General features: G+C 41.0%; 1 protein-coding gene across 2 annotated transcripts in view; it reads right to left on the reverse strand.

Moving 5' to 3' along the window:
* LOC109044786 (facilitated trehalose transporter Tret1) overlaps positions 1 to 27,336 on the reverse strand; it is a 56,716-nt gene extending 29,380 nt beyond the window's left edge. The window contains exon 1 of one of the 2 annotated variants that reach the window (XM_019062710.2): positions 26,175 to 27,336. In XM_019062710.2, the coding sequence (XP_018918255.1) occupies positions 26,175 to 26,231 (57 nt within the window). In that variant the 5' untranslated portion in view covers positions 26,232 to 27,336. Of the gene's footprint in view, positions 1 to 2,817; positions 2,863 to 26,174 lie in introns of those variants that run through there. The other variant, XM_072303051.1, reaches the window with a different exon arrangement.
* Between the last annotated feature and the right edge of the window lie 416 nt (positions 27,337 to 27,752).

Genomic DNA, 27,752 nt, shown 5'->3' on the forward strand with positions numbered 1-27,752 from the left:
TGCGGAATAGGTCAGTTGCGTCGCTTCCAGAATCTCATTTGAGTGATTTCACCGTTTAATTTTCCAGAAAATCAATCCGTCCAAAAGTCGCACATTTTACCTACAATCGTGGTAGACCACGCCATCCTCTTATTTTACAATGGCACATATATCAACAGTAAAACTGTAGGAACGCTTATTTCGTTTGCAATGCTTTAAAATCTATGATTTCATTTTATTTTATCGAAGGAGAACGAACCAACACCATAGACCATTAAACAAGGTACGACTTTAAGCACTGATACATGTTTCCTAACCGGAATTTGTCGGTGGCAAAACCCCTGAGGGTTATATAAAAATTTGTAAAAAATAAAAAAAAATCAATTTTGAAGGTAATATGGCAAAGCTGAGCTACCGCTTCCATCACAGTTTACAGTTCGACCCACAGATGAAATGGATCAAATGAATCATCATACCAAAGGTGAACAGGTATAAACAGTAGATGTGTCAGCACTTGTCTGCTCCCTTGATTACCATCAAATAGGTCAAATTGTATAACCGTGCTACCGTCGGAGATGGGGATAATTTTTCCCGAGAAATCCGAGGGCAACAGTCAACCGAGGAAATAATCTATACCTTCTAATGTCAACTGTTTAGTATGCGACGATAATTCCCGTAAAAAATGGAGGAGCAATCAACCTAGTGGACTTTTTATTTTCTTCATTTACCTCATTTAGTCGTATTTAATTTTATTATCTCCGCGATCCATTGGTTAAGGTTTCTGATCCTCAAATGCAGTGCTCACTTGAAACTAGACTATATCGCGTTGGTTTTCACTCGATGTGAATCTCATACGGTCTCATATTTTGATGCCGTTAGAATTAAGATCGGTTTTTTTGTGTTATTATTACATATCTCTTTTTTCCTATCCACGCGTTGAAGTCCTCAGAATGGAGTGTTTCAGATCACACATGCTACGCTTTTTTCTCGATACCTTTCGGTCACTCGAAGTGAGTTGGATAGAGAATCGACCCCCAAGGAATTCTTTCATAGTTTTGAAACCCTGCCAGTCTCCCTTGGGCGATAGGGGGGGGGGGGGTGAGCTTCTAAATGTAATTAAGGCTCCCAACTAAATTGCGATTAAATTGTACCAGAATTGAAATCCATGGAATATTTCAATAAGAAGTACCCCTAAAAATCCGAAATCCACCCAACCTAGGCTCAAAAACGTCCTCTAAAAAAGGAGCCAGTGCCCCCTCAACAAATTTCTTTTTGGTCGTAAAATTGACGTAGAGCCTCCGGAGAAAGATGATATCCCACTTAATCGACCTCACGGAATCTGAAAATAAATTCTGTTATGTATACTGTGATGTCTTGTGAAATTAGAGACTGTAAAATAATTGAGAATATGCTTGAATTTCAGATTTCAGCTTTAAAATTGGTGGCACAAGTTCGCACCAACAAGGCACGGTGAGTTAAAAACAGGAAAAATCGCTCTCGATTCGCGCGCAAATCATGAGAGGCGCATGGTGACGGTGAGTGAGACAAGATATTATGTCACTGGGACACCGCATTATCTTCGCTGAATCACTTCTGTTGAACAGCTGATCCTATCCCCCTCCTACGTACCCCCTCCCCCACCGCGGTCTTTCGCTGTGACCTTGGTCTACCAGATGGGGGGTGGAGGCTCCGATAACCGGTGTAGTACTGACCAGCTCACCAACATAGCGTGTCCGGTCACAATCATTATCACAGACACAATCGTCGCCAGGTAGGAAAAAAAAAATTCTGGTCGAGGCTGCAGGAGTGCAGGGGTCTAGCTGTTCTAATTTTTCACCATTAGGCAAATGAATCTGTTGTTTTCAAAAGGGAATAGGTCCATTCCTCGATGAGTTTCAGTTAGCAGGTCCTTTTATGCAAGCCAAGGCTCATGCAAAAACATTCCCTTTTGAAAACAAATGGGAGAGAATCAAAAGAGCCGATGATAAATGTAATTGAAAATTTTATATTCAAGTATGGCATTCACCGATTATGCTTTTAATGAAACTAAAACGCGTTGTTTCTGAAAGGGAGCAGGTCCAATAAATTTAAAATTGACTTTTTTGAATATCTTTATTCTAAGCGGGGTAATGCACCAGCTGGCGGAAAAATGAAATTTGCCCAAAGGTAAGCGCCCATCAGCACCATGGAAGAGCTACAAACTTTTAAAACTTTTGAAAGAAACTAGAACATGGCCTTATACTCAAAATAGCTCCAAAATTTAAAAACTAAATCATTGAACGGCATAATTGGCCTTTTTTATGTAAAAAGTGATAAAAATGATCTGGAATCATGATTTTTCTGCTTTTGAGTTTTTGACGTTTGGAGCTTGATAAATAACTGGCTCCAATATCAAGTGAAATCAGAAGTACCTACATAAAATCACAAGCAAGACCGAATGTGTCAGATCTTGTTTCAACATTTCTCAGGTGAATTGCTTGCTTTTTCATACCGAAAAATGCTGCTTTAACAATTACATGCCACTCATTTTGCTGGTGAGTGGCGATCCTTAGATGTTTGCTTCACTGCTAGCCGTAGTTATGTTTGAATTCCCAGAATCTAGCATTTCATTTTTGTCGATGACTTTCTATTCGGTATTGTTGCTCAGAATATATAGGTATGCAACGAAGAAAAATTCGCAAATGACTTATTTCTGGATTAACTTTGTTAAGCGTTCCTCGAAAACATTTTCTCTGAAAGTCTGAAAAAGTGGGAATAATTGCCATTGATCCTACGGATCTCAATTCTATTTATTTCGGAGGTCAGACATCTTGCGAAACGATGAACGAAGAGTATTACCTGTATGATCCGAGAGGTATTTATTGACATTTCCTTTCCTTTTAGGAGCAGGGTCATTCGATCGTTCTAAGGGATTCTAAGGCCCCAGGACAGCGGCTACCACTAAAAAGATTCGCCTCCAACCAGATGTCAATGTTGCCCAGCTAAACTTTTTCCAGCTTATCGTTAAACTGTCGTGCTCTTCTGCACGTCATGTGACTCGCGCGAAAGTCCAAGATTGATTGGAAGTATACATTTCAAGTGAGTGAAGCGGCACTGCACGCTAAGCGGAGGCCTCGGGGGGGGGGGGAGCGCGGGGTCAAGGGGGGCATAGAATGGCGCGAGGGGGGGTCAAGGGGCCGGGAGAGGGGGTGTGGGAGGTTGTGGCAGAGGCATACGTCCGTTACCGCGCAATTACATAATGGCCAACCTGGCTCAATTGACTGATTAGTACGAGCTGCATGGCAGGAACTCAAATGCATTTCCTCCGTCCTCACAAACGATTTGATCGTGCTTACTGTCGATGCTCTGTTTCAGGAGCTTGTTTTCGATGTTCTGAAGTCAACTGCCGTGCTCCGGGTCTTTTTCGAATGGGTATAAATAAAAATCTCAAGCATTCGATTCCATGCGGGGAGATTTCCTGCGAGACTTTTTGCGGGACATTGATGAGATTTTTTGAGTAAACTTCAGCGAGGGTTTTTTTAAAATTTTATTTCTATTTTTTTATTTGTCCGTTTTTTTTCATTAAAAAGAATACAAAATGAGGTTAGTAAAAAAGAAAGTCACAGTGGACATCAAGAAGATTTGAGAATACAACGAAAGAAATTTGAATCAAGAGGAGGACCAAAATCAAAAATAGAACTAAAAAATTAGGACACAGGGGGAGAAGACATGCCGGAATCGCCGTTTGACGGTATACCATCGGCTGAGGGGGGAGTAGGGAGAGACATTCGTTTGAGGGATGGAGCTTTGGCTTGAAGGACTAATTTGGGAAGTGTTGCGTCATCTTAAAGTGTTGTCTTATCGCCCGCTACAGTTTTTGGTCAAAATTCATTAGTGGAAAAGGAATTATCAATTTCTTTCTCAACATTATCTATTATTTAAACGCAGGAAAAATTTAAGCCCTAATCTACCACTAAACCTTAATCTGTACGATTTTTTTTTTTTTTTTTTTTTTTTTTTTTATGGCGTCGTTTGTTGAAAGCCAAGGTTAAGAAATGTGTTTTAGTATTTTAAAGATACTCACCCTTGATAATTTTGGAATGATTCAAAGCTGGTGATTGTAAAATGCTCCCATGAAAATTGAGAGATACCTGTTTGAGCATGCAGATTGCAGGTATCCACCCATGCAGCGATAGACCGGTGTCCTGTCTATTTTTGGTGTTAATAGAAAGCGAGAACCACTTCCAGCTAATGAAGGTACTTAGTGTCAATCTCATGAAATACTACGTCCTACCTTGAAATTATTCCGCCAATTCGCTGGCTTTTATTTACCATTTTATGGACCTACTCTCAAACTTTTATTGCTTCACGTAGCAAATAACTTGTCGATATGAAGCTAGGCTTTAAGGCCCGAATCTCCCAAACATTTAGTGCTTTACCATTGAGGTACGTGCAACTCTTTGATGTTTGTTGCAAACTAGCTGGCGGTGAATGACAATTGGAAAGCTTGTTTCTAATGAGATGAGGAATAGATAGTAAATATGCATAAGAATGCTAGAATATTTTACTGATCAGCGTCCCGTCAGTTCAGAGATGAATATAAAATTCCAGCCAATTAATTATAAAGTACCTAAGTAGATTAGTAATATTTTCCGAACAGTTTTGTAAATTTTTTGAATTCTTCTAAGCATTTGTTTAAAAAACTTAGCCTTGCTTGATTCATTTTCAAATTACATTATAAGTCGGAGGCTAATCGCTGATTCTATGTTGAGCGGGTTGCGGAGTCGTTCACGTACGGCGCCGTTATCGACCGCAACAATCAGCATCCACGGACCACGGCTACAGGTGAATCAATGTCAGTGCAAGGATTCCGGTCTGTGCTCTGCGACTACCCGCCCACTGTCCTGCTAACTAACATAATCGCGTAACTTCAATCACAATCGTTCGCAAGTTACGCGTTTTTATCTGCGCGGGAGTACTGCCGCGTCAACGTCCCTCCACCTACGCCCAATCAGCTACCTTCATGAAATGACCGCGTGCATATATATTGTGACTTCTCCAGCGTAAGAGTGTATCTATATTCCCACGTGCGCCCTGTAAAGCGTGTATTTGTACGGAAGACAGAGCTCATGCCAAAATTCAGTTACATCCTGCACGTCAGAGGAGCGGCGCGAGTTGAGAGGACCGAAGTCCGAAGGATGTGAAACCCACAGCGGTCCGGAACGAAAAGATGCAAACTTTTTGAAGAGGTTCGTGGGTGAAAAATGCAACCGTCATACTACCGTGCAACCAAAAAACGCCTCATGAGCTTTCGGACGTTGTCGAATTTCTATCGATAAAACACACATTTTTTAGGAACTCCATGAATCCCCCCCCCCCATCAATTTCTCCGCAAATTAATTTGAAACACCGAAAAAAAAGTGAAGTTGATTTAACATTCTGGATGTAGAGAAAGTGTGCGAGAACATACAAAATGCTAAATTACCCGTCACAGCTGTTATTTTTACATCTCGGCATTGCTAAAGTAACTACTGTATCGGGCGATTCAGCAGTTTGTAAGTTCTCGCACACTTTTTTTACATCTATATTGTTAAATCAACCTCACTTTTTTTCGGTGAATATTAAGGAAAAACATTCATAACTCACCCCGAAAATAATTATTTTATCTGGGAAAGATTGGACAACATTTGAGTGACCATACGCCGTTTCTCCTTAACACAATATCATAGCCTTTTTTAAACACAAATTAACAAGAGACATTCTCCAAAATGTACGAAATGAGCAAACTCTTCATGAAAATAGCAGAAATTACTTGACACGCTTTTAAATGAACGGGGTTTTCTTACGCATGGACTTACTGCTCTTCTTGGTGACTTGGTAGTGTTCCCACACAACTCTACGATATGCGCAACTAACCAAGTACATGGATGAAAACGCGGCGAAAAACACAAATATCGCATGTGGAAGCTAAACCATACCTGCGTTCTAGAAGCTAGACCACCAGTTAATTGCCAACGAAGTGCATATTAAGTATTTTGCCGGAGCCCCCATGTTATCACCGGATGGAATGAGTTACCCGTCAGTTACACCTTAGCAATTGAAGACCGACTCGATATCTGACAACGGCGCTATCAATTAAGTGACAACGGAAACTGCGCCGCGAACTGTTGAGTGTTGACCGTCGTGAGCTTTGTTATCACTGCTCGCGCGTGCAGGTTCCTCGCGCCGGACTGATTGTGCCGATGAGCCGAGCTTGCGAGCTTCAGATCGGGGCGTCCGTTTCTCAGCGCTCCCGAAATAGGCGAGCTCCGATGCGGATCCATCCATCCATTTTAAATGGGGCGGTTATACATACATTCGAGCGGTAGGCCTTGGGCCGAATTTTGTCGGTTCTTTCACATAGAGGTGCAACATAAATCGATGAGTCCAAACCGCACCGCCGGCTAATCAGAAGCGCTGAGCCGAACTTAAGCGCAGTTGCGACTCGTCTTAGGTATATTTAAGTACGGAGGAAGGACCAACAAAATTCGGCCCCTGGTCTCCAAAAGACGTTTCATAGGATTTGTCCCAAGTTCGAACAGCTGGAATGAAACTTCTGGGCTTTTCCCCCGTTTAATAAAACGCCAAAATTTCTTTTTACTCTCTCAAAGTTGCTCTTAGGACTCCACGAGGACTTTACTTGGTGCTGTGATTAGTATTGATTAACTCAATATTTTTCCCAACTTCGCAAGTGATATATTTTCCTGGGAACAATCCTATGAAACGTCCGGTGGAGACCAAGTTCCCGCGCGCGAGAACTGATCACGGCTGGACTGGTGGAAAAAGGTCCGGATGGCGTGTACCTCTAAGGGGTCCGTGCCAGGGCTGGGGGGGGGGGGGTTATGGAATCCCCCCCCTCCCCCGGAAGACACACGCCGTGGGTCCTCCCAACTAGTCTTTAAAATTTTTAACCGTAGGACGTATGTTTTGTCAAAAAATACGAGAAATAGAGTGCCTATGACCGCAACCTGGAAAATCGAGAATTATCAGGGAATTTTTTCAACACCAAGGAAAACCTCAAAAATACGTCACGACACATTACAACACATGCATGTTTGTTTCATGGGTTACTTGGCTGTGGGCTCCACATTGGAGTATAAAGCCATTAAACCCTCAAAGAAGAAGAAGAAGAAGAAGAAGAAGAAGAAGAAGAAGAAGAAGAAGAAGAAGTTTTATGGGTCATATCTATAACTTCAGCTCATTGTCAGTTTGCCTTCAGTGTTCAGTGTAGGCATCACGAGCTCCCGCGGGGCCAAATAGTGGTATCCTTCTCACATGCCACAATTGCTTGAGGAAGAAAGCTGGAAGAATTCGTCAAGAAGAAAAGTAAGGAGGAGAGATCGAAGAAGAGAAAAATGTGAGGAAGAGAAGGAGGAAAGAAGGAAAAGTTGGTGGAAGAAATAGAAACTGATGAGAAGGAAACAAAAAGGGAAAAATGTAGAACAATTAGGGAGGCGAGAAGGAAGGAGAGTACAATGAGGAGGAAGAAAATGAAGGATATCTGCCTGCGCAGGAACATTTGTTGCACATACGTCGTTTCTAAAATAAGACAGTAATATGTCGTCCACTTCAGCAAATAATGTCAATACTCAGATTTTCTTTTAAAATCTCATGATTTTGTAGTTTCTTGAATGCCGATCAATTTTCATCGGAGTTGTTGGGAAATCATACGACGGGGGAGGGGGGGTATTTTTATTTTATTTATAAAGGTAAATCTGTTCGCTGGGTAAGGTAGATAATTAATCCGAAGTTGAAGTAGCTTTCATCTGCGGGTTTCGCAACGAAATCTCGTGAATCGGAATGGACGGAACCTTGGCTGGCGCACCGCGCGACGCGGACAAAAAGTCGACCTCATCCGATTACCCTATATGTAACTAGCTTTGTCAAAAGTTGAAGCAGTGAAAGAGCCACCGTACGATTGACCCGCGGGCGGTGTTGCCCTTTAGACCACTAATAGGTGCATATGCCCCCTCAGCACTGCGGAAATTGAGCTGATTCTGCTCATAGTTTGACAAAATTGCACAGCGGGAACTTGTGTTTGCGCTCCTGTTCACGACTGCTAGGTCACACGAGACAACGCGTAGGTATTTCGCGAGTTTTCGAAGGAAAATCGGGTATGTATTGACGGTTGAAGAGTATCGCTCATGGGAGAGTCGGATGATATTTTTATGATAATGCGTTCAACACGTGTCAAGTTGGATTATTTCTAGAGAACATATGACACGATTGAACAACTTTGAAGTCGAAATATGAGCTAAAATGTTCCTGGGGCTCTGAGACTCTAAAATACCATGATATCTCAATTGCTCATGTGTTCCACCCTGGGATATTTTCTGTTAGACTGTTTCATTCGTAAAACACCCCTCTATTTCTTCTAAAAATCCGGATAATGGAAGCACCTTCAAAATCCTACGTAAAGTTTTTACGAGAGGGTATGTAGAGCCTTGCGAATTCATCATTTGTTCTCACCATACCAAGCTGATTTTGAATTTGGTCCGATTGAATGGAAATTTTGCGCGAGTGTTAAAATTTTGCGTATTTTAAATGAGAAACAGCTCGAAAATGTCACCGCAGCCTTTAGTAGGCAATACCTATGTTTATTCAAGAAATGCCCCTATTATTGAAAGAGCATTGTATTTATTTGAAAAATTTTCGTCAGCAAAATGTTCAAAGTCGTTGTCAAACAAATATTGCCTGATAGCTTTCAGTATATTTCTGTGAAACTTTTTTACATCTATATTCTTTCTATTATTTGTATAATACTACTAAATTTTTTTCAACAAAAAAAAAGAAAGAAAAAAAATTGTTACAACATTGTTACATACTATTTTGTAAAAATCGAAAAAATATTTTCAATGATCAGAAATAATATTTGAATGGAAGTGTTATGAAATAATGATAATATTGAAACAATATTACGATAAAATTTCGTGATGGAGGGTAAGCTTGGCTGGAAACCGAGCGGGATTGTGGGTATTTTTGTATGCAATACTTCCATTCACGATAAGTCGGAACCTTGGGGGGCCTCGACCGCCATCTTTTCCGAAACTCTCATTAATTTGTCCGTCATCAATGTCTGCTGTCTGACTTGAGACCCAATGAACCGGTCAATGTATGTACGGTGTCGCCAGGTTTGAAAGGCGGAAATGGGTCGGAGCGGGGCCTCGTCGCGCGAATGGACACACAAAATTTCCGGGCCCCCGTCTAGTGGCAGTTCATTGTTTTGCACACATATAAAATTGGTTTAGCACATGAAATTCGGTCTATAAATTAGCTGTCTGAAATTCATAGAGCACAACTCTATATCACTGATCAGTTGTCAAGCACAGGGTACATTGAGGAAGGAGCAATGGCCCACAAGACCTCGATTAAGAAGAATTGAAGTAACATAACATTATGTTTCCTCGCATCAAAATGTCACGGTTAAACATGTTCTAAAAGTCCACATTCAACCTGAAAATGAGATAGGTATTCAAATCAGAAAATTCAAATTTTCCGCTCGCCCAAAAACCAAATCTTCTCAATTATTCGGGGGGAAAGTTTTTTTTTAAATGATGTCTCAAAGTTGGCAGCTTACGCACTGATGTGACAACAAATAAATCAACCCGCACAGCTGTGTTTTTTCGTTTTAGATTAAGAGAGTTACAACTTGTATTTGCGGGTTGACACTTTGACATCAAATTAATCAATCCGTACAGCTGTGTTTTTTCGTTTTAGATTAAGAGAGTCTCAAATTGTACTTGCGGGTTGACACTTCGACCGCAAATCTTAGAATGCAGCAAAATCGTGGCGTGAGTTGCACGATTTAGACCGCGGATTAGAAATTCCGCTGCCACTGAAAATATGACTTCACCCTTGCAAAAAAAGAATACTCATCAGAATTCAGGACCCGATGCAATCTTATGGCATCTTCTCGCACTATGGTTTGCAAAAAAGAATTTGTTTCTGATGAACTCCCATGAAATTCGGAGTTACGTAGTGTCGTACTTGGAGGTATTTCTGCTAAACGGAACTATAGACGAGTGGGATATCGACGGTGAAACTACCAAACCACGTATCTCGATTTGCGGTGTTTAAAAATCTACGCTCACATTTTATTTTTTTGAAGTAGACCAAATCAATATCATTCCTTGAAATTTTCACGGAATTTTCTCCGCAAAAAGAGGAAAAATCACAGAAATTTTCAAGACTGGATGTTAAGTAGTTTTTCATTTAAAAAATAAAGTATGACAGGAAGTCTGCGACGTCGCAAACCGAGATACGTGGTTTGGTAGTTTCACCGTCGATATGGAGTGCGCTCTAGAAAGCTGGATAAGAGACCATGTAAAAGTGGGCGTGATTCCCCTCGGGGCAATGTAAAAGCGGGATCCTGTATCCCACCAAACGAAACTAAGCGCCAACTGCTTATGAGTCGTGGACATGGCAAAAGAGCGTTGTGGACAGGGCTCATGAGTTAATGCGGCATCGCTGAGATCGTCGAGCCCGATCGTCGCCATTGACGTCATTGGCGCTTTATAATTCCCATTCATTCTTAAACGAGCTTCTCTGCGACAAACGAGCACACCCCTTCTTTCTCACTGTCTCTGGTTCCATCAACGCAGCAGAAATACGTCCACTTTAGCCCTTGTCTTACTTTTCGGTGAGAGTTGATTTGGATTTTTTGATCAAAAAGTCATCAGCTCGTTGACCTTTGAGGTTCAACAGTCCATATCCGCATCGATACCCTGGACTGACGCACAGTGGAACGAGTCAATGGGAGAAGTTGGACAAAATTCGGAAAATTTGAAAGTTTAAATATGAAACAGAGAAGTTTAAAAAAAGTAGTTCCATTGGGTTTTTCGTGAATTTTCCTCACAAAATCACCCTTTAAAATTGCATCAGGACACAATAAACATCAGAATCTGCAATTTCAGTTAGAAATTTTATGTCCAACCTCTTCTAATAGCTCGTTCCACTAACGTTAAGTACTCAGTTTGATGTCAGTTTGAGCGCACGGAAGAGACTTTTAACCATCCATGTGATTCATAATTGCTCAATGGTGGCTTCTCATTGATGAAGCCAAAAAACCGCCAAGGAGCACGAGTTTTACGTAAAGCGCTGGGTTTGTCCTAACTTTCTCGCGAAGAGTCTTGCGTCATTTTGCGAACAGTAGTTGCTCTGCATACGTTATTGAGTAGCATATAATAGCGCTGTGCGGGGACTAGGCATCTAGGAAAAACACAACTCTCTAATTTCGCAAAATGGCGTCGCCAACGAACGGTACCTATCCTCAATTCGCGAGAGTAAAGTAAGCAGCCCATACGTGTGCCACCCGGCTCATCTCAAGGCGCCGCGACGCGCCGGGCTGACATAATTGTTATCTTCAAGGAACTGTTTCCGGCTCAGCGGTGCAGCTTTAGTGAGTCACCGAAAAGAGAGATGCGTCAACAGAAGCTGCTCGTCGGTGGCCAAAATGTGAAACCACTTATCCCCGTTTACGACGTTGCAGAATTCTCGCAACATTTCATTTTTTCTTACGGGAACTAGTCATCGTGATTCATGGAAAACCTCCATGATTTTTCTTCTGGATTAGGAAAATGCTGTTTGACAATTTCAAGCTATAAAGTTTACAATTGTTTCTCTTCGATATGATAAAATAGGAGTGAAAATTTTGGAACACCATAATGGGCATACCAGTGGAGTGGCGTGTTTTGCGATCTATCGATATTTCCCCATTTGAAGCTGCGGTAAACAATCGATTATTAAGGTGTTCGCTGCGAACACCCTGTTTATCGATACTTTTCCATAGGTTTAAATGACCGATCAATCGATATATCGCAAAGCACTGGGGCTTACGTGGTTTTGCACTTTGGCTATTGTTGTGAATTGTCGCGGGCTCCTTTTTAGGCCACTTTGAGCCGGTCTTCAATTATTTTATCCATCACTTATGTTTCAATTTTTGTGGTACCTACTTTGGAATGCGAAAACCGAACCATTACAGGGAATCTCTTGCAGATACATTGACTGCTACTGTTGTAGTGACGAAGCTCATTGCACCGCACAAATCTGTGCATTTACGAGTTTGTTTTGACAGTGACGCTGCAAAATTTCCGCCAGGAATGTGCACCTATTACGACTTTCTCACACAGAGTGTCCTGTATTTTCTTAAAAATAGCAACGCTGGATTTCGATATAACGAGGCCGTGCAAATTAAAGTGATCATAAACCAGGGTGTTTTTCTGAGGACGATGTCAAGTTTGAAAGGAATTCATCGCGTTACTACAATCGCAGATGATGACTTTTTCATCATTCGTATCATCAAATTTTACGTGTCCCTGTCCGTTAAATTTTTTTCCCGACGGAGATCAGGAAAAATTTTTGACTGCATGACAGTCATGACACTTTCATCCATTATATAGTCGAATTTCTATTGTTCCTTAACATTTTACAACAAAAACATACCTTTTACTTGTACTTTTCGCAAAGCACCTTGTTCGTTGTTTTTATCGTTGAAATTAGTGGCAAAAAGAGTACAAGAGTAGTTAGTGTACAAAAGAGTACGCGATGTTAGGGGGAGGGGGCACGACCCCTAGCCGCTACGTGGCTCAACCCACGGGAGGACGCTGCGCGCTCTCAATGCAAGTCCCACTTTGAGGATTCCATGAGGTAATCTAAATAGAGCGGGCTCATTCAGGAACTGTTTCCTGTCGATAACCTCAAGAGGCATGGAAATTGGCCCTGTAGATCTTGGAACTGTGACAAAGAATGAACAATTACATCGTTTTAATGGGCCTGTTGCATGCAAGAGATACAGTCGCGCGAATAGACTTTTTAGAGGTTAAATGACACGAAAATTACGATGGTCACATTAAAAAAGTCTGAAATACACTCCTTACTGCGCAATTTGCGTTGTTAGGAACCCGCTTTTTCAAATTTCCCGCGTCTGGGGGCAGTTTTCTAATCACCGGAAACGAGCAAACGGCGGGCTCGGTGATTTCCGGAAGATGCCGAGTCGTTGTTGTTGTTGTTATTTTTTCCTTCAGTTTGTTTACAAACCCAACGTGATCTCCTACAGTGGTCCATATACGCTTTATGCGGTAACCAAATCGATCAACTTTTAAATATCCAACGCAATCCTTCTACATTTCATTTCACGATGTCACGAGCTCCGATTTTTAGGTTATGTCAGTTTTAGTTGACCGGAAATAGCCGCGAGTTGCCGTTAATTGTTTCCGTTAGAAAACTGCCCCCAGACGCGGGAAATTTGAAAAAGCGCGTTCCTAACAATGCAAATTGCGCAGTAAGGAGTGTATTTCAGACTTTTATAATGTGACCATCGTAATTTTCGTGTCATTTAACCTCTAAAAAGTCTATTCGCACGGCTGTATTTCTTGCATGCAACAGGCCCATTGGAAAATTCACAACGTTATCACGTAATATAAAGAAGCCTGGGTTGTGTTTCCAAAATATGAATGAAATGGGTTTCGCTGAGGACTATAACTTGGTGATGGCAATCACGAAAATCACGAAAATCACAAGAATCGACTCTATGGAACAGTAGAACGAATTGTAACAAAACATTAAAATTTAGGGGTTCTGAGAGCTTTCAGTAATGGTCATGATCACAATGAAGGGGGTTTTGCGCACAAAATCTCCGATTCATATAACTTTAAGGGCGGAGGGAGCAGGGGGGGATGCATTGATAAACTCCACAAAAAATTTGTTGTCATGCCAATGGAGTGACTACATCGTGGTTTCTGGCGAATTTCATTTCTTTTTTTGTCAGGCTTGAAATTACCTCCTGCATGACTCGAAATTACCTTGTTTGAATTCACTCTTATGCACCTACATGGCATCAGTTTTCCCTCGCAAGAGTGAAATTACGTGGAAGACCGGAAAAAGTACAGCTCGGGCGAAGATCATGGCATTAGACTAGATGCGCTGCAAATTAAATCTTGCGTGAGCGTTGATTACTGAGTTAGGTATAAATGAATTTGCCTGCAATTACAAGTAACCGATAATTACATGGTCTGTGGTCCTGACATCGCATCGTCTGCAAATTTGACGTAAATCAAATCTTAGAGTGTTCAAGAATTGCATATTCCGTGACAGAATATAGAACAGCAAACCGTCAGGATAAATAAATAGAAAAAAAATCACAAAAAAAAAAAAAATGCCAAATCGGATTGGAAAAAAAATGTTTAAGCTGTTATGTGCAGCATTCGCACGAATATTTTGATCTGCAGGGAGCTTTGAACAGTTCCGAGGAATGAGGGCCTGATAGTCCATCATTTTCCCCTTTAGTCTAAAACGCCTATTCCTTTCAAACAATAGGATCACTCCATATTCCTTTTGTCTGCGTTGTCTATAGCTTTATCTAAAAATTTCAATAATCAACCCGCTAGAGAGGTACTTGAAATCGATATCGATCCGAAACGCGGCAGCAATACAGATGGGAGCGCCCTTGCCAAACGGCTTCCGTGTCTCTGAACTAGATCTACTACGTTGGTCGTTATGATTTTTTTGAACTTTCGCTTTATTTGGAGTTTGATGACTTATTCCATTTCTAGCCGCACTCAGCTGGTCGTTTGACTCCTTCGTTTCCGTTGTTATTTTCCGCCTTCTTCTTCCTCGCCGTCAAGAGAGGAGCCGCGGCCGTCGAAAGCCCAAACGTGAACAGCACTGTTCAGCCGTTTCCATCTCGCGCGTTCCTAGTAAATTGGACTGGGTCATAATGTTGTTTACGCACCACCGTCGCGTCGGCAATTCGTCATTCTTCGACTTAATTCTTGTGGTTCAACATAAACTTGACCATTGAAAAGAGGGAAAAGGTGACACCGAATTTTTACGGAGAGCAGAAAAAACCCTCAATTAAATATATTCCATTAATTACATGCATTTATTAATTTAATACATTTTCCCAATTATGCCGAATTGAGAGTTGGATGTCCGTAAACCCGTGAGTGATTTCTTAACACTATATGGATACTTACATGGTGGGTATCTAGACAAAGGATGTATCGAAATACTACGCAGAATGTTTTCTGGTTAAAAACGAGGAAAAAGAATCTCACGACGAGGAGTCTCGAAAATCAACTCTTAAACAAGAAATATAGTGTCTATCACAACTAAAAATTTATGCAGTAGACTGCATTATTGGTCAATGACGAAAATGACGTCATTTGAAAAATCTAATCTCCATTTGGAATATATTTCGCAACAAGGGATCATTATTTCCGACTCTTTTTACCTGCATTTAAAAAGAGTATGGTAAAATTTACTACGAGTATGTATGGTGAATTCTATCACGAGTCTACTCGATTTTTCTTCTGCGTGCACACTGAGTTGAGGAAATATTACTCCCTCAAAATCCGGCAAATTTTTTGAAAAACCGCGGGAAAAGTGATTTTGAGAGCGCCCCTGAAGCCTGAGGAGACGGAGCGTGCGACGAGGTGTTGCAAGGGAACGCGTCGACAAGTCGATCGTCATCGAGTCAACGATCGACGGTCGATCGACTGGGTTGACGAATTCAGTGAAAAACTCGCCTACTTCTCACTTATTCGCGCACATCTCGAGCAAATTCGCGCACAGTTTGGGAGCCTCCGGGATCAATTGGGCGTGATTTGTGATTAGCTCCGTTTGGAAACTGGAAAGCGAGATATGCATCGGAGCACCGGCAATGAACAATGCGCTATGAATGCTGCCAATTTCATTCCACACTCACAATGTTGCCGCCAGAGACATATTTTTTGAAGCCTCCATTCAAACGATCTCCTGTGCTACCATGTTACCGACGCGACGAGGGCAGTGAGTCAAAGAATTAAATTTTAAGTAATCGAACGGACCCAGGAGCGCTCGAGCGTAACATTTCATCGATTGAACCTCCTCTCATTTTTTTTCACGTTGGAAATGATTGAAGAAATTGAAAAAATCTTCCATGAAGGGGTCTTAAAGGTCTCCAGTGCTGCTAAAATTTCGCAACTTAGCTCTGTATGTACTACTTACCGATCCAAAATGTCTGATACATCCATTTTCACCAATATAAGCTTTCAATTTGCCCTCATCTATCTGTGAAAATAGTTCGGCTGTAAGAGGATTGATTTCCCTACGGATGATACCCGAAACCGCTGATTCATGTAGCCGAATTACCAGTCTTGCAGGCTCCTTTACCGAAGATGCCCTTACCTATAATTTTCTTCTCAGGTGTCTGATGAGGCTGTTTCCACCTAATTTTTTCCGCTAAAGCAGAGGATCACCCTAATTTTTTTTAGCTCATTGAGATTATTTATTTTTTCAATAAAGGGAGTTTTCGGAGCCATGAAAACGCTTTTCTTTTTCGAAGGACAAGAGGGTCTTAAGTAAAACTACTATTTTGACTCTAGAGATTAAAATTATGGGGGTAAAGCCCCTATGGAGGCCTGGAAGAGTCAAAGGTTTGCTTTCTCTTCGTGAGTCTGCAAAGGTATTTAGTGAATTTTACACTGAGGAACTAAATTTTTTTGGAAAATTATGATTCGGCCAGGCGAAACTAGACTTAATGAGTCTAGAAAAGTGGAAGTCATTTTCAGAATCAGCACAAAAAAAAGGTAGCTGCGATGAAGTAATATTGGCAAGGAAAATGGATCAGTGTAATTAGTCTTTAAGACCCTGCTATACCTGACCGCGTTTAATTTCAAACAGCAACAATTTAAATAATTTCAAGTACGTAGGCATGAGTCTCAAAGCAGACTGACCTTTCGAACCCACGTTTGGACTAAATTTTTAGCCAGCGGTGACAAAAGTGACCGGTCGGCAATTTCAGAACAATCAGGTGCCATTCATTCGTCGACTCGCGCGTGAATATCTATTACGTGCTTGCAATTTTAGACTTGAACCATGCGTTTTCATTTGGAATATCAGATCACCAAGGTGTAACTCTCCAGCCTCTAAAATTTTCAACTGTTAACTGTGTTAACATATATCTGCGTGTATCTACCGCTTGATTTTCCAGGAAATCTTCTCTCGTTGGCTGTCAATTCCGTAATTCTAGTAAGTAGCCCAGAAAAATCAAACCAAAATTCTGGAGCAAAAGTTTGAAACGCTTATGCTCATGCTGATCTAGCGCGATGCACGGGTATAGGAAAAACGTATGTATTTTTTGTGAAAAGTTGTGTTTCATGACAAACAGCCGTAAAAGAATTTGGGAAAAACAACAAAAAAAAAAAAACATTAAGAAAAAATGAATAACAAACCCCTCGGCCTTTGGAACTCATTTCTTCATCAGTCGTATGATTACCGGAACATAGATTAGATTTTAACAGAGATATCGCACAGTAATACCTCAATTATATCCAACTTATTATTCGCGGCTTCGGCTATTCCAACCCGATTTTTGAGCTTTTTATAGCTCTATCCCGAAAAGACCCGTTCTTCCAGGATATTCGACCTCGAAGTTTGAGATTCATTTCCGGCGCTTTCGATAACCCGTGCGAATTTCCGACACAAATCGCCAGCAGTGGAGTGGCGTGCTTTGCGATATATCGATTGTTATGCCGTTTAAACCTATCGAAAAGGATCGATAAACAGGGTGTTCGCAGCGAACACCTTAATAATTGATTCTTCACCATAGGTTCAAATGGCATAACGATCGATACATCGCAATTCACGCCACGCCACTGATCGCCAGATAATCAACCCTCTGAGTTACGATAATTTTAATTTTACACATGTTCCCTCTCAGAAATAAATGATTTTGCATCATGAGAAAAAAAATAATAATGTGCACGGGAAAAACGATATAGTGCTAAGCACGAACTGTTTGCATCAAATGGAGCCAGCTGATATGGCAGTACTGCTGAGACCTACAGTCTGTAGGGCTGAACCCTAAAGTTTAAGGGCTCAGCGCTACTGCCATACTAGCCTGCTCCATTTGATCTAAACAGTTATTGCTCAGCACTATATCGTTTTTTCCGTGATTGCTAAAAAGCTAATTTCAATTTATGTCTTCCTTGAAGAAGGTCCATTATGCTTTGCGGTCTTCATTTTTGGGGCCGATTTAAGCAATTGGTCATGATATAGCTTTAAAGAAATTTTGAAAAGTTTAAAGCTGTGGATTTATAACAATTTTAAGCTCTTTTATGATATTCTAAGTGCTAATTATTCAGGGGGAAAATCCAATTTTTTGGCACCTAGAACGTGATTCTTCTCAGACGAGGGATATGTAACAAAATCGATTATCAATTTTTCGGACTTGCGGAGGAAATTGAAGGAAACGGGGATGCGCTCATTCAGGGGTAGTTTCCGTCGTGGCAACAATGTCAGCGGCGCGGCTCAGTACGGCTGCGGCGGAATTCGCGGTTTAGTGGGTGTCAACGCCGCCGTTGACAGTTCGCACGAAAAAAGCCCTAAATTCCGGCGATTCTCGTCGGAAAACTCCGGGTCCATCAAGACACTGCGGCAACTTTCGTAGGAGTGTGTTAAGGTCACGTCGCCAGACTACTGAACCAATTTGCGGCCGAGTGCAAAAATGAGTGGACTGTAGTTCAACCACCAGGACAACGGTAGGTGCCCGCCAGCATTGCCAACACGCGAACGGCTCCCCGACATTTCCTGGCAAACGAATTGAAAATGGAATGATTTTGCGATAATTATCGCCGACGATGCGAACCCGCCACCTCGAGGGTGGAGGCCGGATGGGGGGGGGGGGGGCTGGGAGAAAATGAGCGAGGCGAATCTGCGCTCAAGACTTTGTATCGACAATACTCAGATGGTTGCTTCATTCCTGATGACGAACGTGTCGTTTTGTAGAGATACATAAAAAGGGCACATGGGGGCAATTTATCCAGTAGCATAGCCAGGGGCCCTGACTGGAACATCTTCATATGAGAACGTCATTTTTCATGACATTCAGGAATTTTTTACCTTTGAAATCCTTTAGCTTTAAATTTTCTTAAGCTCAAGTATATATACTCACAAATAGAGTGTTATACACTTTTAGGGGCTCCGAAAGTAGTCTGCCGTGCTAAAGGAGAACGCCGTATGAACCTTCGTGTGGTGTCAAATTTATTTAGGTTAAATACGAATTTTCAGGAAAACTTATGAACATTTTCAGTCCAATTTTCCATAGAATTTTCTACACAGTGTGATCTAAAGTATCAGAGGATTTCGAGTAGAAAAACTCATTATTTGTGGCAAAAATTAATATTTTAAGAGGGGAAATTTGGCAACTCTCAGATGTCCATACGGCGTTTTTCCTTAGCACGTAGTAGTAATTTCAGCCAATGTCCAATCATATGCTGTTTTTACAAAACGCCTGTTGAAAACGCTCTCTCGGATGTCCTTTTCTCATTTTTTGACTCTCATGAAGCGTTCCGCACATATTCTCGAAGATCGTCCGTAACAGCTCAGACTTTTCAAAATGAGCGTCCTGAGTCTAAGTCACATAACCATAAGTCACATAACCAGAGTCTGCATAGTTCGCGCGGTAGTTTGAGACGTGCTGTCAACCCATAATCCATTTATGTACAGTTCATTTGATCCTTTGCTGAGATTCAGGGAAGTCGGACATCCGGCTGGATTGGAATTTCTAGCGTTTCCCACTGTCACCTGGATTATTCAGAGCCACAGATTTTTGCTTCAAAGCGCTATAGACAGCCGTTACTTACCCCTTCGTTTCCCAAACGAAATAACGTAACTACACGTCAACGCTGCAAAATTTCTGCTAGCAAATTGTACTTTCACTAAAAAACTGTGGGACGCTTCTGACGGAAAATTTTACCGATTTTCTTTCCGATTACACGCAAAAATCGGCCCAAGTTTGAACGGAAATCACACAGTCATATTATTGTAAAAAACTTAATCATGTGAGTCAATTTTGCAACCTTTGCGTTCCTTAAGCGAAGAAACTATGTCACGTAAAGTCAAATATTGCAGCTAAATTTGCGATTAGAACTTTACGTTACTCGAACATGATGCAGTTCGGACACGGCATAATACTTTTTTGGCCAGCAGAGGGAGAGGGTAGCTAGTTTTACCACAACCCTAATCCCACTAATTTCATATTCATTCTCTTAAATTAATCTTTGCTTACTGCTAAAATCATCCGGAACCCAATTATTGTTGAGATTTTGGTAAGATTTTCGCTTTTTTTTTCTCTTTTTTTTTGGAAAATAAAAAAGAACCAAGTTACATTAGTGTCATCAAATATGTTCTTATTTTTTTTTTAAACGAAATTTGTGTGCTAGTTGTGTCTCCTAAACTTTTGGCAGTAGGTACTTTATGGGTTCAAAAAAATGTTGACCATTGAAACCTGTGAGTCAAGACTTTAGCCTTATTTCTTACATTGAAATCATTTCGCGGTCTTAACACCGGAGGTTGTAAAATGTTGGTTCCTGTGGCGAACTTTCCTGTGTGAGCTTTGTGGCGATTAGGCGTCGTAAAGCGCCAAAGAGCGCTATAAGAGCGACTCATATGTATGTATGGTTCCTGTGAAGAGAGAGTTGGTACTAAGTTAGGCAACCTTTTACTTCCAATTCATTTTTGAACCTAAAGTATCTTAATTCTTACGCCCAGTAACCTTCAACTTTTGGTGCTCTTTGTCTGGCGTTGCACTTTCCAACGTACGCATGCACTTCTATCATAATAATTTAATCCTCAGCAAGGACTTGCATTTGTATGAGCCACACTCGAAATATGACGTGAAGTGAAGCATGAATAAATATCACTGACATGTGCTGGCACATCTTATGCTGGTGTTACGAATTACAAATTTTGTTGCTAACTAGACTGCGTCAACCAAGTCAGGAGCAAGGACGGTTGAATATTCGACAACCATGCCCGAAAATAAGCTCATGCCCTCAATTTTTTCCCCTCCGATGATGGTACACTCGATACCGCCAGCGTGAGGTACGAATTAAATGCTCGCAAGATGTCGATTGAAGCATTGAATTATAATTCAGAAAATCTCTGAATGCGCGAAGTGATAAAATGCAAATCAACCGGCTCGACATTTTTCGCGCCTTTCTGCCTGTTTATGGATAATTGCACGTCACTAAACAGAAATTAGTTTAACCATGTTGGACAACATTGAGAAAGCACATAAGGTTTAAAGCATCATGAGATATTAGGTTATTATAAAATCTTCAGATCCAGATAGGATCCATTTTAATAATGCCGATACTCGGGACAGTAGGTATTCAAAACCGCATTTTGCGATCGAGGTTTGACTCTTGCAACTTCCCTTCTCGTGGGCCGATTCAAGGACCGAGGAGCTTCATTTTTTAGGAGGTGGGGGTAATGTTTTCTTTGGTGAGTCAACTGATCGAGCATGGATTTTTGGAATTCACCAAGGGCACATCATAGCGTTGACCCTCTGGGTTTGATTTTTCTCACGAAAATTCGATCGTGACAATGAGATCATTGCATCCAAAGGATGGTTATCGAGGAACGAGTAGATTGACGTGATTTATACTGCCGTGCTAAGGAAGAACGCCGTATGAACATTTAGGATTTGCCAAATTTCCCTCAGAGAAACGCATTTTGACGACACTCGTGCATACTTTTCCTTGAAATTTTCAGATATTTTAGATTAAACAGCGTACAAAATTGTCTGAAAATTTTGGAAAAAATATTCACAGTTCGCACAGTTAAGTCGGTTTTTATCGACGGAGATTTGGCAACATTTAAAGGCTCATACGGCGTTTTTCCTTAGCACGGCAGTTCTTGTACCACGGATATTCATATTAAGGAAATTTTGATACGATGAGTTGCTAGTTTTTAGAGGTTGTTGACACATAATAGACCAGAATCTACCAAATTAAAAGTTAATCAAAATAAATGACGTGTTAGGAGGACAAGGCGTATAAGTGCAGTCTTTGAAAAAATTGAGATTTTCATGATTTTAAGTAAAACTAGTCTTACTGCATATTCTGTGAAAACTTCGCTCCCAAATTCCAATTTCTAAGCATCAAAAAGTCAGTTCGAACTTCCTTTCCGGCAGAAGGATCCATGTAATTTCAAAACTTCAAACACGTATTTCGCGAAATAGCAAAAACTACACTTATGCGCCTTGTCCTCCAAGCCCCTCAAATGTTCTTCTTCAGGATTAGATATAATATTTTGATATCATAATTGATTGCATGACTCTCTTAGCCAGTAGAAGGTTGCCAGACGTGATATTATATGGTCTAAAACGTAAGATATTGCAAAATGCTTTTTGAAAATGTATTCGTCTCTACTTTTTATCCTTGAAGAGTCACATATGGATTCGTTGAACATTTTTCAAATGTTTGATTATTGACCCAGAGGCCTTGAAACTTGGTAGAACTATAATATCCAAAATATCGAAAATTATGTAACTCATTTCCGAGTACCTGAAAGTTTTTTTTCAGGTTCAGAATTAACTTCGCAAAATGGTAACAATATTGCAGAACGCTTGCAGCACTCTCAGTATGCCTCTCACTCAATGCACTCACTCCAAACATGTCATCTTCCAGTAAGAAGTTCGACCCCACGACCTACTCGCGAAAAATTCATTCAGGTGATTTACACGTTCTCAGCCAGCGACTTCAACTCCTCAGAGAGGTTTTTATAAAACGGAAACTGGTTTTGCGCTCGTGCTTAATTTTTTATGACTCCCTTTTTTTGCAGCTCACTCTGGAACTATGTGTCAGTTTCAATGCGATACATCCCACATCCACGACAATACTGGTAAAAAAGCGTATCTCGATCGCGGCATTTTAAAATCTCCAATCCTATTTTACTTTTCAGGAGGAGCCTAACCCATCGTCATGGCTTGAAATTTCCCACGGAACATTTTTTACCTGGAGAAAGAAAAATCAGGGAGATTTTCAAGAAATGACGCCTACTAGTCTATTGATCAGAAAATAAAATATGACAGAAATTCTGCGACGCCGCAAACCGAGATGCGCGTATTTGAAATTTCACCGTCAACATGTCTTAAGTAATGGGCGCTTCGAATTAAAAAATGGAATTTGAGCAATGATACACAGCAAGAAAGAAGTACAAAGTTGGCTTTTGATCGAAATTCTCCTTTGTTAGCGCTTATCAGTAGTTCCAGTTCACCGAAATTTTTGACTGTCTAATTTATTGTCTATGAGCGGTTTTTTGTTTCTCATCTTAAAAGCGTGTTTTTTTACTGATTTTGCAGGTGTTTCTCAATTACTCTCACAGAATGGAAGAAGGTTTTCGTCGAGAGCGCACAAGAGAAAAAATATGAAAAAAGCGTAGGACGCGAATTTGCGGAAGATTCAAGAAACCCTTATTAATTACAGATCATCTGAAACTTAAGTATTTTTTCATCTTTTTTTTTTTTACCTAAAAATTTGGCCCGGGAAACCCTATGCGTCCAAAAAATGAATGGATAATGAGAAATAAGTGCATAGACGGGACATCATTGACAGTGTGTGGCTCAAAAATTTTTGGTGCCGATACTTTCTCAGGCCCCCTCCTATCGGGTAAGGCCCACTTTAACTAACCTAATCTTCCTTCATGTGGGGTTTTCACGTTTAGGAGGCCCCTTCAAGACACCTGCCGGGGCCCTTTTAGCCACCCTTCAGAATTCCAGGGGTGCTGAAGCACTTTAACACCCCTGACCAGACGGCCCCTCATCATTGAAGGTATGGATCTCTCAAAAATTAAAATCTTTGTGAAAACCAGGTCAAAGGGTATCCCAGGATAAGGGCACCAAAATGCCCCTCCTCACGGATTTTGAATTTAATGGTCTAAACCCCTTCAGGAGGTCCTAAAAACATGGTTTTGGGCAATTTTAACCTCCTGACCCCAACCAACCCCCCTCCAGCCCCGAAAAACCCATTTTTCGGGGAATTTTGGGGTATTTTCACGTTTTATTTCATATCTCCCGCGTTTTTCAATGAAAATGCACCAAAATTTCACCAAATGTACATCAGGGCAATCACATTCTTGGGTAAAAAAATCAAATTTATCGAAATATATTTAGACTCCGAAAAAAATTCGTGAAAATCGTAAATTTTCAATTTTTTTCAGATTTTAGCGGTTTTAAAAAAAATGAGGACACATACATTTTTTTTTATTGCCTTAAAATGTAGGTAATATACCCAGTTGTTACCAAAAAAAATTTCAAGCCTTCACGCGTGGTGCGTCCCACCGAAAAAATAGTTTTTTTGGCGCCAAAACGGTCAAAATGGCTCTTTTGGCAACGGTTTACTCGCACGCTATCAAGATAGTAACACTAAAATCTCTAATTTTTGGTTTCAATGTTTCAAGAAGCATGCCCTAGTATCGTCAGAAAAGGTTTCAAGTCGATCGAGTCCTTACGCCCCACGTAAAGTACCGGTTTTTGGCGCCAAAATGGTCAACATTCCTATTTCAGAAGAGGTTACTCGCCGTAGGGTGGCCCTTATTTTTGACTTTACGGAATTTAAAGTGCAGAGCCCTGCAAATGGTTTCATTTGATGAGAAAATAACTGGGAAAAAATAAAAATGGAGAAAAAAATATTTTAAAACGCGCCTCAAAGAGCCTAAAGTTCCGAGCGTGGCGTGCGAAGACGCGTTTTTTCGTCATTTTGCGAATTTTTTTTCTCCCGTTGAAATGTTTCTACGGCTTTGAAATTTTTGTAGGTAACATACTTTTTAGAGTACTTTACGAGAAAAATAATGAAATTTACCTCGCCCAATTTAAAATGCCCTTTTTACCTCATCAAAGAGGCCATGTCGTGCGATTTTGCCGATTTTCCCTTACAATCTACCCGCACGGCGCGCGGCGTGTCTTTTTTCCACCTTTAAATTGTTGCTTCGGTTTTGAAATTTTCTGAAGTAGGTATCACATATTTTATAGTAATTCACGAAAAAAATAACATTTACCTCGCTACTTTTAAAATACCCCATTTCCCCTTCAAAGTGGCCTCGTTTGGCTGCCAAAACTCGTTCAGGCAAACTGTGCCGGGAGAATGTTTATGAACAATCGACGAAATCGCATGATGTGTGATGGGCGAGGTAAATTTCATTATTTTTCTCGTAAAGTACTCTAAAAAGTATGTTACCTACAAAAATTTCAAAGCCGTAGAAACATTTCAACGGGAGAAAAAAAATTCGCAAAATGACGAAAAAAACGCGTCTTCGCACGCCACGCTCGGAACTTTAGGCTCTTTGAGGCGCGTTTTAAAATATTTTTTTCTCCATTTTTATTTTTTCCCAGTTATTTTCTCATCAAATGAAACCATTTGCAGGGCTCTGCACTTTAAATTCCGTAAAGTCAAAAATAAGGGCCACCCTACGGCGAGTAACCTCTTCTGAAATAGGAATGTTGACCATTTTGGCGCCAAAAACCGGTACTTTACGTGGGGCGTAAGGACTCGATCGACTTGAAACCTTTTCTGACGATACTAGGGCATGCTTCTTGAAACATTGAAACCAAAAATTAGAGATTTTAGTGTTACTATCTTGATAGCGTGCGAGTAAACCGTTGCCAAAAGAGCCATTTTGACCGTTTTGGCGCCAAAAAAACTATTTTTTCGGTGGGACGCACCACGCGTGAAGGCTTGAATTTTTTTTTGGTAACAACTGGGTATATTACCTACATTTTAAGGCAATAAAAAAAAATGTATGTGTCCTCATTTTTTTTAAAACCGCTAAAATCTGAAAAAAATTGAAAATTTACGATTTTCACGAATTTTTTTCGGAAGCTAAATATATTTCGATAAATTTGATTTTTTTACCCAAGAATGTGATTGCCCTGATGTACATTTGGTGAAATTTTGGTGCATTTTCATTGAAAAACGCGGGAGATATGAAATAAAACGTGAAAATACCCCGAAATTCCCCGAAAAATGGGTTTTTCGGGGCTGGAGGGGGGTTGGTTGGGGTCAGGAGGTTAAAATTGCCCAAAACCATGTTTTTAGGACCTCTTGAAGGGGTTTAGACCATTAAATTCAAAATCCGTGAGGAGGGGCATTTTGGTGCCCTTATCCTGGGATACCCTTTCTTAGTGATCTCTACAGTCATGTAAGAGGGGAGGATTCTTAGGTAGTGGAAAAATATAGCAGAAGAGTGACAATATAGCCTGCTCTTTAATTTTGAAAATGAAAATAAAATGCACAATATATTGCATCGGCCACCATTTAAAATAAGGGTGGAGAAGAGTGAACCCCGATGAGACACTCCTTCTCAACGTGAGTTAATACAAATTTGTAAGACTGAATGATTAACTGTTATCAACTCACCGTTCTGCCGATGCCACTCTCCCATATTCTGTGCAATTCCTTTAGCGCTGATTTCATTATTGTCCGCTAGATAACTCGTCTACTCGTGCAGGTTGATATTCCAATTGTGTGCAATTTTCTGCTCCTTAGTACGAAGGTCACGTAGATCACTTCAGACACTGTAATCTTGCTGCAATTTGGACGCGATCACAACCTCAAAGCAGCTCAAACACATTTTTCAACAAAAAATTAGGCATTGAATAGGAACTTCTCTACCACTTGGCGATACACTTACAATTTAGCACTGGTAAATCAGCCACACGTCAAGTCACCGAAATTGAAAAACAAATAAATAAATGAATAAATAATAAAGGAAAATATCAAAATCAAACAAAACAAATAAAAAAAAATCAACCAACAAGTTATTACGTATATTAAGTTAGGTTACTTAAAATCGAGTTAGGTTGAATAAAGTCATGAATTTGCGATTTTCGTATATCCTTGCTTGAGATGGGTGGTTTTGGATATCCCGCGATGGCCCGAGGACTTTGGAGGAGAAATCGGGTCGCGGGGCAAAATCGCGAGTCTGAATCCGTTGGAAAAATCGCGGCCCGGGCGCAAGAGCGGCGGAATCACTTCCAGTCAGTTTTCCTCCGTCCTGATGTCACTGCCGGCTCGGGTTTCCGCGACGGAAGGTGAAAAACGCGTAATTACGTCCGCGAAATAATTCAGGAGGATTTAAAGCGAAGAATTCGCGGTTTCTGGAGTAACTCAACTAGCTGCGATTTCGGCTCGAATTACAAACAAATGGGCACGAATAGTGTTAAGGCTCGGGTTTCGACAAAGACGAGTGTGGAAAACCGGCGAAAACAAGCGTGATAGTGCGCGAGATACTATGCGAGGCGCGCGTGCGAACTGGTGCGATGCGAGACGCTAACTCTCAGCGCGAGTACGCGGATCTGAGCGACTCGACGGCTACGTTGCTGGACGAAGCGCACCGCTGACTCGATTGTGGACGAGTGAAGAGCTTATCAGGAAATGCCATGCGTCTTGCACCGACGCTGACTTATCACAGGCGCCGGCAGCCGCCGAAGAGAAAAAAAAGAAGAGCCGGACCGAGCCGTGACGTCACGGACTTTTCTGCGCGGTTTCTTTTGGCGTCGCGCCCCACCAGAAGACGCTTTTCTTCGATGGTCGAACCCGAATTCGGGCCTCTTGTCTCGGGAGTGGACACGGCCTATTATGCGATTCTGGTCTCGCCGATTTTCCGATGACGAAATATTTTTTTGGGACAAAAGGTGGACCACACTAAATATCCTCTATACTCTGCGCAGGAATGTCAGAGCAATGTCAACGAAGAGTGTGAAAGCAATGCTACCAAACTGAAAATAACAATAAGCTGTTTTAGTGTCTACGATATCAAATACGGTTCTAGTGATCCCTACAACTATATTTTTCGATTTTCGGCTACTTATAATGCGAAAACAAATGTTGAGCTTTTAGCCGACTTTACAAATACACGCAATGATTGGGACTCAGGCCATGCTTCAACCATGCTGGGTCGCAATCATAGCATATATATTTGTAAAGTCGACTAAA

The sequence above is a fragment of the Bemisia tabaci genome, chromosome 1 (genome assembly GCF_918797505.1).
Source record: "Bemisia tabaci chromosome 1, PGI_BMITA_v3".
Classification (NCBI taxonomy): domain Eukaryota; kingdom Metazoa; phylum Arthropoda; class Insecta; order Hemiptera; family Aleyrodidae; genus Bemisia; species Bemisia tabaci.